Source organism: Pan troglodytes, chromosome 6 (genome assembly GCF_028858775.2).
Source record: "Pan troglodytes isolate AG18354 chromosome 6, NHGRI_mPanTro3-v2.0_pri, whole genome shotgun sequence".
Taxonomy (NCBI): Eukaryota; Metazoa; Chordata; class Mammalia; order Primates; family Hominidae; genus Pan; species Pan troglodytes.
The window spans coordinates 9998797-10012167 of record NC_072404.2 but is presented as its reverse complement, the minus strand read 5'-3'; the positions used below and the strand labels follow the sequence as shown (position 1 = coordinate 10012167).

Sequence of the window (13371 nt, the reverse complement as noted above, 5' to 3'; positions counted from 1 at the left end):
AGGAATTGCCACACTGACTTCCACAATGGTTGAACTAGTTTACAGTCCCACCAACAGTGTAAAAGTGTTCCTATTTCTCCATATCCTCTCCAGCACCTGTTGTTTCCTGACTTTTTAATGATTGCCATTCTAACTGGTGTGAGATGGTATCTCATTGTGGTTTTGATTTGCATTTCTCTGATGGCCAGTGATGGTGAGCATTTTTTCATGTGTTTTCAAGGGACGTGAAGGACCTCTTCAAGGAGAACTACAAACCACTGCTCAAGGAAATAAAAGAGGATACAAACAAATGGAAGAACATTCCATGCTCATGGGTAGGAAGAATCAATATCGTGAAAATGGCCATACTGCCCAAGGTAATTTATAGATTCAATGCCATCCCCATCAAGCTACCAATGACTTTCTTCACAGAATGGGAAAAAACTACTTTAAAGTTCATATGGAACCAAAAAAGAGCCCACATCGCCAAGTCAATCCTAAGCCAAAAGAACAAAGCTGGAGGCATCACACTACCTGACTTCAAACTATACTACAATGCTACAGTAACCAAAACAGCATGGTACTGGTACCAAAACAGAGATATAGATCAACGGAACAGACCAGAGCCCTCCGAAATAATGCCGCATATCTACAACTATCTGATCTTTGACAAACCTGACAAAAACAAGCAATGGGGAAAGGATTCCCTATTTAATAAATGGTGCTGGGAAAACTGGCTAGCCATATGTAGAAAGCTGAAACTGGATCCCCTCCTTACACCTTATACAAAAATTAATTCAAGATGGATTAAAGACTTAAACGTTAGACCTAAAACCATAAAAACCCTAGAAGAAAACCTAGGCATTACCATTCAGGACATAGGCATGGGCAAGGACTTCATGTCTAAAACACCAAAAGCAATGGCAACAAAAGCCAAAATTGACAAATGGGATCTAATTAAACTAAAGAGCTTCTGCACAGCAAAAGAAACTACCATCAGAGTGAACAGGCAACCTACAAAATGGGAGAAAATTTTTGCAACCTACTAGTCTGACAAAGGGCTAATATCCAGAATCTACAATGAACTCCAACAAATTTACAAGAAAAAAACAAACAACCCCATCAAAAAGTGGGCGAAGGACACGAACAGACACTTCTCAAAAGAAGACATTTATGCAGCCAAAAAACACATTTATTGTTTTTCAGTCTGTGTTTCATTAGGTCTGCTCTGATCTTTATTATTTCTTTCCTTCTACTAATTTTGGGTTTGGTTTTTCTTTGAGGTGTATCACTAGATTGTTTGAAATCTTTCTACTTTTTTCTGATGTAGGCATTTATTGTAGGCTCTTAGCATCGCTGTATCCTGTAGGTTTCTGTATGTCGTATTTCAATTTTCATTTGTTTCAAGAAATTTCTGGCCGGGCGCGGTGGCTCACACCTGTAATCCCAGCACTTTGGAAGGCTGAGGCGGGCGGATCACGAGGTCAGGAGATCGAGACCATCCTGGCTAACATGGTGAAACCCCGTCTCTACTAAAAAATACAAAAAAGTTAGCTAGGTGTGGTGGTGGGCGCCTGTAATCCCAGCTACTGAGGAGGCTGAAGCAGGAGAATGGAGTGAACCTGGGAGGCGGAGCTTGCAGTGAGCCGAGACTGCGCCACTGCGCTCCAGCCTGGGTGACAGAGCGAGACTCCGTCTCAAAAAAAAAAAAAAAGAAATTTTTAAATTTCCTCCTTGATTTCTTCCTTGACCCAAAGGTCATTCGGGAGCATGCTATTTAATTTCCATGTATTTGTACAGATTCCAAAGTTCCTCATTATTGATTTCCAGTTTTATTCCATTGTGGTCTAAGAAGATATCAATAGAATTTTAGTCTTTTAAAAGTTGTTGAGATTTGCTTTGTGTCCTAACATATGGTCTATCTTGGAGAATGTTACATGTACTGATGAAAAGAATGTGCATTCTGTAGCTATTAGATGAAATGTTCTGTAAATGTCTGTTAGGTCCATTTAGTCTAAAGCGCAGTTTAAATCCAATGTTTCTTTGTTATTTTTCTGTCAAGATGACCTGTCTAATGCTGAGAGGGGGATGTTAAAGTCCCCAAGTATTACTGTATTGCTGTCTCTCCCTGTAGATCTAATAATATTTGCTTTATATATCTGAGTGCTCCAGTGTTTGGTCTATATATGTTTAGAATTGTTATATCCTCTTGTTGAATTCATAACTTTATCATTACACAATAACCTTCTTTGTCTCTTTTTACTGTTTTTTACTTAAAGTATTTTATCTAAGCGTACCTACTCCTGTTCACTTTTGCTTTCTGTTTGCACAAAATCTCTTTTTCCATCTCTTTACTTTCAGTCTACATGTGTCTTTACAAGTGAGCTGAGTTTCCTGTACACAGCCTATAGTTGGGTCATGGTTTGTTTTTGTTTTTGTTTTCATCCATTCAGCCAGTCTATCTTTTTGGATACTTTAATCCATTTAAATTTAAGGTTACTATTGATATGTCAGGGCTTATTCTAGTAATTATTAATTGATTTCTGGTTGGTTTATATATCCTTTGTTCCCTTCTTTCTTTTTGTTTATTTTTGAGGTTTGGTGGTTTTCTGTAGTGGTAACATTTGGGTCCTTTCTCTTCCTTATTTGTGTGTTTGCTCTACCAATGGGTTTTATACGTTTGTACATTTTCATGATGGTAGATATTGTTCTTTCACTTCAGGTGTGGGAATTCATTAAGCATTTCTTGTAGGGCCAGTCCAGTGGAGATGAATTCCCTCAGCTTTTACTTATCTAGGAAATACTTTATTTCTCTTTCATTTGTGAAGGATAACTTTTATGCATATAGTACTCTTGGCTGACAAGTTATTTTTTTTCCCCAGTACTTTGAATATATCATCCCATTTTTCTCTTGGCTTGTAAGGTTTCTGCTGATAAATCCACTGTTAGTCTGATGGGGGTTCTCTTATAAGTGAGTAGGTGCTTTTCTTTTGGTGTTTTTGGAATTCTGTCTTCAACTTTTGATAATTTGACTATAATGTGCCATGGAGAAGACCTTTCTGAATAGTATCTATTTATTTGTGGATCTCTGAGCCTCCCATATCTGGATGTCTAAATCTCTTGCTAGACTTGGGTTTCAGCCATTATTTTGTTAAATCAGGTTTGTATCCCTTTGGTTTTCTTTTCAACTTCTGGGACATCAAAAATTCAAATACTCATTCCTTTATGGTGACTCATATATCACATAGTCTTTATTCAACTTTAAATTCTGAAATTCCTTCTGCTGTCTCATCTAGTCTACTGCTGAAGCTTACTATTGTATTTTTAAATTTCAGTCAATGAATTAGTTAGTTCCTGGATATCTGTTCGGTTCTTTTTTATAATATTTATCTCTTTGGTAAATTTCTCATTCATGTATTGAAATGTTTTTTGGATTATTTTGTATTATTTATCTGTGTCTCTTTTATCTGACTTTCCTTAATATCATTATTTTTTATTTTTTTCTGGGATTTCATAATTTCTTTTTCATTGGAATCTGTTGCTAGAGAATTACCATGTTCCTTTGGAAGTGTTATACTTCCTTGCATTTTCATATTTCTTGTGTCCTTATGTTGATATCTGCACATCTGGTGTAACAGTTGCTTCTTCTAATTTTTTGGATTTGCTTTCATAAAGGAGGGTTTTTTCCTGAAGATGTATCTATGGTGTTGATTGGATAGGGTACTTTGGCTTTGATTCTGGATGAAGCAGTAGTGTAGTCTCCATATAATTTATTTGGCTGTAAACAGCATCAGTGGTGTCTGTGATTTCCTCAGCGGCTTAGGGTGTGGTTGTTAGTAGAGGCTGTGGTAAAGTTTTGCTGGGGACAGGGACACCAGGTGGGCCAATCCTTGGGCCCCAGTGGTGGCAGCAGTGGGCTGAGTGTGCCTGTCCTTACATCCCAGAGTGATCCAGACAGGCTCATTCTTGGCATTCTAGGTGGGTTGCTCAGGTGCTGGCAATGGCTGCAGGGGGCCAAGCAGGTGGGTGGGTTCTCAAGGCCCTGGACAGCAGGCATGCTATAGGCAGTGACAGTAGCAGTGGTGGGACAATCCCCTGGCTCCTTAGCAGTCTGCACTGGTATTGCTGGTGGCTGTGACAGGCTGAGCAGGCCAGTCCCCAGGCCCAGGGGTGGTGTGTAGGAATGGGTGCCAGCTGTGATGGTGCAGCAGGTTGGGTGGGCCCGACTTCAGGTCCCCAGGAGAAGTACTCAGGTGCTCATAGTGGTGGACAGGGCAGGGTGAGCCCAGGGCCCTGGATAGTGTTGCTCATACTGGGGGAGGTGGACCAAGCCGAGCAGGCCTGTCCTCAGGACCCCTGGTGGTGTGTGCAGTTGCTGGCTGTGGTCAGCAGGGGTGGGGTGACCCCCAGGTTCCTGGCAGAACACTTGGTAGGGCTGGCAATGGCTGCACTGTGGCCCTGCTGCTGGGGAGGTGTGCTTCAGACCCAGGTGGCAACTGTGGGTGGGAGAGTCTGACCTCAGGGTGCCTGGAAGCGAAGTCTGTCCTCAAGACGAGTGAAAATGCCCAGCAGCCCCACCACTGGGGGTGACTGCCAATGGCTTGTGCTTTGCCTCTGGTGGCAGCAGCCAGCAGTGGTGGTGGTTGGGGGCAGGGGATGTCAGTGGGGCTGCAGAATATGGAGATGCAGAGGCTGTCGGGAGCCGGGGCGGAATGGTCTGTCGTGACCCGGGGCAGAATGGTCTGTCGGGACCCGGGGCGGAATGGTCTGGTGGGACTCACGGCGGAATATTCTGGTGGGGCTGGGCTCTTTGAGCAGCACTGCACAGCAGCTGCTCTGGGCTCGGGCGTGTGGGTGCAGTGTGGGCTCCCTCTCTGGAGCAAGACATCACACGGTCTCCCTGTGAGAGTCTCCCTACCTGAGTCTTGGGCCTGTGAGTTTTGAGGGGCTTTCCCGTGGCTCGGATTGCAGGAGTCTGTGGTGGGAATGTGGACCACGGGGGTCTCTCGCTGTCCCTTTTACCACAGTGGGGAACCTCTCTGGGTTCCCAGCCGATCTCAGTCCCGGAGGAGCTGCTGCACTTCACCTTCCTCCTTGCCATAGGTGCTTCCTGTCACTTCTCTATTGAATTCCAGCTTCTCTCTTGGATCTATTTGAAGTGTGGTTACCTACTTGCTGTTCTTGTTCTTCTTTATGAAGGAGGCCAGCACCAGGTGACTGTGGTCAGCTGGCCCCTGAAGCCCCTCTCATTCAGGCTCCAAACTTTCCTTTTAAAAGCTACACCCCCCAGAGGTGACTTCAACCCTACCTTCAGTCTTTTAATGTGATATTTGACATTTACGAAGATGTGTTATTATCCTAAATAGGATAAACAGGCTCCCTGCCTACCAAAAAATGATTCAGTCAGAAAATTCTAAAAAAAAAAAAAAAAAAAAAAAAATTGAGATTATTTCCAGTTTTCTCTGAGACATAAAATTTACAATTGAAAAGCAGAAATAGACATTTTTAAAAAATCATTCATTGAACATTCACCAAGATTGACCATATCGTAGGCCATTAAACAAACTTCAACAAATATAAAATAACTAAAATTATATGAAGTGTGTTCTCTGATCATAATGGAATCAAATTAGATTATCAGTAGCAGAAAGACAATAGAATCTCCAAACACATGGAAAATGAACAGCACACTTCCAATTAATTCATGGGTCACAGAGAGTATCTCAAAGGAAATAAAAATACAGAGAATTGGATGAAAATGAAAGCACAGAGTGTCAAAACATCTGGGATGCAGCTAAAGCATCATGGAAGCAGAAATGTACAGCACTAAACGCTCACACTGGAAACAAGGAAAGGCCTTCAACCAATAACCAACATGGCTACCTCAAGAAAGCAGAAAAGGGAGAGCAAAATACACTCAAAGCAAGCAGAGGAAGGAAATTATAAAGAGCAGAAACCAATAAAGTTGAAAATGAAGGAGACCATGAAGAAGAGGAGACCTGGAACAAGAGGCTGGTTCTAAAAAAACAAACAACAACAACAACAACAACAACAAAAACAAACAAAAAATAACAAGCAAAACTGAAGAATCTCCAGGAAGAATGACAACATTAAAAAGCCAGAAGAACCAATCATCAATATCAGGAATAAAAAACAGGACATCACTACAGATCCTGCAACGGTTAAGAAGGTGGTGCTGCAAACATTTTCATACAAATCTGAACTCTTAGAGGATCAACTCCTTGAAAACCATCAACTCCCAAAACTCAGCCAAGATGAAACAGACAACCTGGATAGTCCTAAAACCATTTATAAATTGCATTTATATTAAAAATATTCCTAGAAAAAATTCTTCAGTCCCGGAGAGTTTCACTGGAAAATTCTACCAAACATTTAAAGAGAAATTGACACCAATTTTACACAATCTCTTCCAGAACGTAGAAGTGGGAATACTTCTAAACATATTTCATAGGACCATATTACTCTGATACCAACACCAGACAAAGATAACACACAAAAAAAGACAACTACAGATTAATATCTCTCATGAACTTACATGCAAAAGTCCTTCGCCAAGTGCTAGCAAAGTCAATCCAACAGCATATGAAAAGAATTACACATGGTGACCAAGTTGAATTTAAGTACACAAAGCTGGTTTGACATTTGCAAATCAGTCAATGTAATCTAACAGATCAACAAGCTAAGAAGAAAAACCAGATGATCATGTCAAATGATGCAGTAAGAGCACGTGAAAAAAAGTAAGATTTATTTATGTCAAAAACTCTGAACCAATTAGCAATAGTGAGGAATAACTTCAACTTGATTAAAAAAAAAATCCTTAACAGTGAACGACTGAGTGTTTTCCGTCTCAGGTGAGAAGCAGGCAAGGATGTCTGGTCTCATCACTCTTACAGCATAGTACTAGAAATCCTAGACACTGCAAATCATGCAAGAAAAGGAAATGAAAGGCATACAGGTTAGAAAGGAAGAGCCGGAGGAAGGTGGGTGTGGCTATAAAGGAACCCAGATGATTTTTGTGGCCTTAGAAACATTCAAGATCTTGATTATCGTGGTAGATACACAAACCTACACATGTGACAAATTGTACAGGACTAAACACACACATACGCACAAAAGAGAAAAAACAAAACTGGAGAAACCCAAATCGGATCTGTGAATTGTATCATCAGTGTCAATATCCTGGACGTGATGCAATACCATAGTTTCGCAAATGTCAGCTTGGCAGAAACTGGGCTAAATGTACACGGTCTCAATATTATTTCATATAATTGCATGTTAATCTGTAATGCTCTCAATAAAAATTTCAGTTAACTTTGGTGAGTGTGGTGGCTCATGCCTGTAATCCCAGCACTTTGGGAGGCTGAGGCGTGCGGATCACCTGAGGTCAGGAGTTCCAGAGCAGCCTGGCCAACATGGTGAAACCCCATCTCTATTAAAAATACAAAAAAATTGGCCACACATGGTGGCCGGTACCTGTAATCCCAGCTACTTGAGAGGCCAAGGCAGGAGAATTGCTTGAACCCTGGAGGCAGAGGTTGCAGTGAGCCAAGATTGCACCACTGCACTCCAGCCTGGGCAACAGAGCAAGATTCTGTCTCAAAAACAACAACAACAACAACAAAAAACCACCACCACCACCAACAACAAAAAACCCAAAAAACAAACAAAAAAAACCCAAAATCAGTTAAACAAAAGTAGAAAGCAGAGCAAAGGCAGAGTATGGGAACAACTTCTGGGATCAGTTCACAGCAGCAGCAGGGCTACTTTTCATTTCATCTTTTTTGTGAGGAGGGATTGATTGTTGGTCTCAGAGGGTCAAGAAATCCGTGTTCTATTCCTCCCGTGTCACTCATTTGACATAGACCTTGAGTCAATGGTGAGATTGTTCCAGGAGAGTGGCAAGGAGAAAGCTAGGCTGCCAAGGGTCAGGGAGAACATAAGGCGTTCAAGGTCAAAGCAATGGTTAGACTAAAAGGGAGTGGGGAGCCATCCCGGCAGCTCCAGGGGCAGCACAGTCAGGGAGCTGCCGATTTTGAGTGAGGGAGACCTGAACATATTTGTGGGAGGGAGGAGGGAAAGGATCCAATAGTAAAAAGATTGGAAGAAGTAATAGCGCCATGAAGACAGAGAGGGGAAGAAGGGAACAGGATGACGGAGGACCCTTAGAAAGGCTATACTGCATCGTTTGAGAGGAAAGAGGAGAGAGGCAAGCGTAAGGACATGGAAATAAAGGGTGAAGTAGGAAGGCAAGGAATCCGTCTTGGTGGCCTTGCCCTCTGCAAATGTCACCTGCTGGGAGTGCGGTAAGGCTGGGAGTCCAAAAATGGGAGCAGCACGGGGTGGAGGTGGCGACGGCCAAACTCTAGTAGAGACAAGTTCAGAAGGCTGAGCCCATCCAGCACTGGGGGAGAGACAAGCAGCAGCCCAGGGTGACTTAAAAAATAATTTTCCTAGTTTTTTTTTTTTTTTTTTTTTGAGACAGAGTCTCACTCTGTCACCCAGGCTGGAGTGCAGTGGCATGATCATGGCTCACTGCAACGTCGCCTCCTGGGTTCAAGTGATTCTCCTGCCTCAGCCTCCCGAGTAGCTGGGATTACAGGCGCCTGCCACCACGCCCAGCTAATTTTTGTATTTTTCGTAACGACGGGGTTTCACCATCTTGGCGAGGCTCGTCTTGAACTCCTGACTTCGTGATCCAACTGCCTCAGCCTCCCAAAGTGCTGGGATTACAGGCATGAACCACTGCATGGCCCTAATTATTCTAGTTTTAACTTTCATTATAGAGGGAGTACAGACTCGTGGTAGAAATTAGAAAATGCAAAAAAATACAACGAAATATGCCAAAACTACTCATAATGATACCACATAGGGATAACAAGTCTTAAATTTGTGTGACTTATTTCTTCCAAGGTCTTTTCTCTGTTCATATTTCATACAGTGTATTTTTATAAAATTTGGATCTCATAGTTTTGTATACTATTATTTCACAATGTTATATCATGACCATTTTTGCACACAATTTTTGATCTTCAGAGTTTTGTTTTCTCAACAACTACAAAATATTTCTTATGTTGTCATTCTACACTTTTTCCCAATTCTCCTCATCTGGAACATCTGAATGCTTTTCACATTTTTTCCAACTACAAATAACTGTAACGAGCCGCCTTGTATATATATAAATCTTTGTGTGCATCTGTGACTATTTTCTCGGGGTAACTTCATTAGCTAACGTTTTCCAGATGCGTCAGCTGGCCTGCGAGCAGAGAAGGAGTGGCTTCGAACTGACCAGATGGAGGTAATGCAAACTCAGGGAGCTTAGAAGGGTGTGGGGAAAAGGACCCTGGGAGCGATGGTCAGGGAAGAATGGGCTGGGGGGCGTCAGGGGGGAATCATGGAAGCAGGTGAGGGAATCAGAAATTGAACTCTAGGTGAAGAGCAAGTTCAGCAAGACCAAAGCTGTGGCCACACAGCTGGAACCTGATTCTCCACCCCCTGTCCCCAGAGCTCCTTCCTTGAGCCAAGGCCACCCTCCACTGTCCACGTGCCATCCTCTGCGAGGCATTATCAGTACTGATGCCTGATCTCCCTAGGTGAGCTGACTGCAAGCACCCCAAAAATCCGGGGCCTCCTCGTGATCCACCTCTGCCCTTGCCTGATTCTGAAAGTCGCAGCGGTATACACCTCTTTGACAACTGACTTAAGAGACACGCAGAAAGGAATACTCACTGTCTTCCTGAGTCCAGACGAGCTGAGGTGTGCTGGGAGGCCCGTCCCCAGGGGTGGTGAAGCACAGAACAGAAGTGAAGTAGGCGGTAAACTTCTTCAGGTTCGTTATGTGTCCATGGTGGACTCCGTGGAAATCTGGGGCAATAGTGACCACAGTGACAGCCTCGGGGGCATCTGCCGGCCATGCCAGAAGCTGAGATGGAACAGGGTGAAAAAGACAGCCTGTTTTCAATGGCATTTCTCCACACTCATGTCTGCAGCAGAATTTTATTTTGTCTTTTAAAATGTAAAGTCATAATTAAGAAAGTCCATAAATCCTGCATTTTATAATCACGCTTGAGAAAAGTTGAGATAAAAATATATTTTATAGGTTTTTGTATACAAGCATGTATATTTACATGTATTTTATACTTGTATATGTAAATAACTACTTAACTCATATTAGAATAACGGACACTCCCTCAAATCTTCACCCTCTCTTCACTTAAGAAGGTTAAAAAACATATATATAATATATATTACATATATCCATATATAACATATACACATATATAGTATATATTATATATACATATATTATATACAACCTATATACTATATAACATATAGTATATGTTATGTATACATATATAATATATACACATATAACATATAATATATACATATATACTATATGTATATATTATATATAATATGTATATATTATACATATTATATATAATATATATACACATATAGTATACTATATATAACATACATAACATATATATACATATAGTATACTATATATAACATACATAACATATACACATATAGTATACTATATATAACATATATAGCATATATATAACATATATAGTATATATAATACATATACATATATAATATATACATATAGTATATATGTATATATAATACATTATATATACATATATAATATATACTATATAGTATATATAATATATACCATATATAATATATATTTTAACAGTAAAGAATAAAGATGAAACCATCTGTTAATTCAGCTGAAACAGCACAATGAAACAAATACAAATATTTTTCTAGAAAGCACCTACTCTGTCTCAAAAAAGACATCCATGATTCAACAGCAATAATCTTAATTATTTATAATTTATATCACACTAGTTTCGCGAAAAGGATTTTAGGAGACTGCTTACAATTTTAAGGAAATACAGTCTATATCCACAACCTAAGGAAAGCGTGTTCATGTTTTGGCAGCATTACGTAGGTGTGTGACTTTTAATTCCTTTGGCACCAAACATTTCTAGGACTAATTGGGTCTGAAAGTTGACATGCTGCAGGACGCAAAGCGTATTTACACAGATCAAACTGACAACGAAGTCATCAAACGAACACTGCAGCCTTGCCAACGAGACTCGACAGGAGAGGCAAGAAGGCAAAAGCATCTTTCTTGATCAATATGATTTTCTTTCACAAAAGCTTCTGGCTTTGGATACTTCTGAGGATAAACGAAAGGCAGGGAAAATTTCCAGCTACTTCTGCCTTTCTGGCAGACAAATCAGTGTTTAGCAAGTTGAATCCAAATTGGGGGAAAAGAAAACCGAACCTTGTGTCTGAGGAAACTCACCCTCTGAATGTGAAATTACCAGGTATTGAGGAAACTAGATGGAATCCCTTCACTGTATAGAGCTTCCCCCGTCTATCGTCTATTAAAGACGATTAGTGGACCTATTGTAGCTAAAATCAAGGTGGGCTCCCAAATCCAATCAGGAGAAGCTGATCTGAAAGGGAGGATCAGCTGTGCTTTGTGATGGTGTATCCTGGTACATCAGTGAAGTTAACGCACTCTGGTAGCTAAAGACACAAGAAGTCGGATGATGGAAATTTGTTTATGTGTCTCATTCAGTACGGGCGGGTAGCTGGAATCAACTGGTCTCAGTTCTTTAAACAGAACTCTCCCTGAAGTAGAAAGGGAGGAGAGAAAACTATCCTTTCTCCATGGAAATATCACTCACACAATTCCCTTTGCTCGGGTCCTGTGTTCTCCTGAGAGGACCTCCTTCTGGGAAGAAGTAGTTTGTGCAAATATTCATTCTAATCACTGAGACACGTCTCCCACCCGCCTTTCTCATAAGAAATTGCTCACTGATGTATGAACCATCCTCTTGATAACTAGGAATTTGAATTTCTGAACCTGCAGAGCTGATGCCAAGACTTTGGATAAATGGTGGTCTCACCAAGGTCAAGACGCCCTGTATCTTAATGCAACCAGCTCTTGATACACAAGAGGGGCTGCCTCCAGCTGCGTCACACTGTGGCTCCAGACAATGACAGCTGCCCACAGGCCCTGAACCCAGGCCACGTACCTTGTATCCCTGGTTGATGCCGTTGATAAACTGCTGAGGCGGAGGGTTCCACAGGAACTGAATGGTGGTGGAGTTCACGGCTTCCGTCTGCACGTTCTGCGGGGGCGCGGTGGGCACTGTGGCAGGGCAGTCATTGACGACAGCAGAACAAATGGCAGGAGGGACCATGGGGTGGAGAGACAGAAAGGAAACCCTTAGCTGCCATCATGCTCACAGGCAATTACTGCACTGAGACCGAGGAAGTGTGATGAATGTTTCGGGAAGCTTACAGTGGCATTACCAAGAAAGAGAATTGGGCTATTTTTCATTTTCTCTTGCAGAATTCTTTAAGGCATAGGCAGAAAGGTGGACCAGACCATCCTCTCATTCCACAGATGGGCCTTTCCTGTGGTTCCAAGACGGACGGCAAGCAAAGCTTTCTCTAATCTCTTTTTCAATGAACAGATATTTGAGATCAAGGCAAGGTTTCATCTAGAAATCCTCCCTCAATATATACCACTATGTTTCAAGCTAAATTGTTCATTACATTGAGGCGGGGGGGGGGGGGGAACAAGCAAACAAAATCATCACCCTCCTCCCATATATACTGTTGGAGGTTAAATTTCTCTTTGTCTGTCAATGGGGACAATCATTTTTGGATTTTCCACAGTTTGTTTCTCTCTTTTACAGAACAGCTATTGAACCCAATTATATACCTGCCAAATGACTGCCTTCAAGGCATGCCCTTTCTAGGGGACATGCTCGTGTAACTGTAAGAGGCAGATGCTCTGCAGAGCAGCAAACTCGTGAAGGGCAGATGCCTGCCTCTGGCCTGGGAGGGCTGGAGGGCCTCATCTGGACTGTGTTTGGGAGGAAGGGTGGCTTGTGAGGGGTAAGTTCTTGAGAAGGGCACTCTCAGCTGGGAGAGCCGTGGGAAAAGGCAAAGTGTTGCCAAGGAGCCTGGCGAGGATGGGTGCACAGGGAGCACGGCTGGACGAGGGGTGGGGGGAAGCAGGGTGCTGACAGTGCACGGGTCTCGCTGGGATTGTCTACCATGCCCAGCAGCATGGCTGATGACACATACATAAGGCAATGGGGAACTGAAGGCATTCCGGAAAGGGCAGTGGGCAGGGCTAGCTTCTTCAGGATGGGAACCCCAGTGGCCTGCAGAGAGGAGCCAAGCCTCCGGCTGCACCATCGAGGCTTCTACTGGGTGGAAGGAAAGTCCTGGTTCTTCAGGTCCTTGTTCTAAAAGTGAGGCACAGAAGCCTAAGGGATCCTGTGGATCCACGCACAGAAACAAAAACGAGGGTCTTCT

At 42.2% G+C, this 13371-nt stretch overlaps 1 protein-coding gene across 4 annotated transcripts in view; it reads right to left on the bottom strand.

The window, feature by feature from the left end:
* Nucleotides 1-13371, bottom strand: part of SDK1 (sidekick cell adhesion molecule 1) — a 961868-nt gene that overhangs the window by 204720 nt on the left and 743777 nt on the right. For all 4 annotated transcript variants that reach the window (XM_054687368.2, XM_518946.7, XM_054687367.2 and 1 more), the window contains exons 18-19: nt 12075-12190; nt 9727-9919 (exon numbers count right to left, since the gene is read on the bottom strand). In XM_054687368.2, the coding sequence (XP_054543343.2) occupies nt 9727-9919; nt 12075-12190 (309 nt within the window). The remainder of the gene's footprint in view (nt 1-9726; nt 9920-12074; nt 12191-13371) is intronic.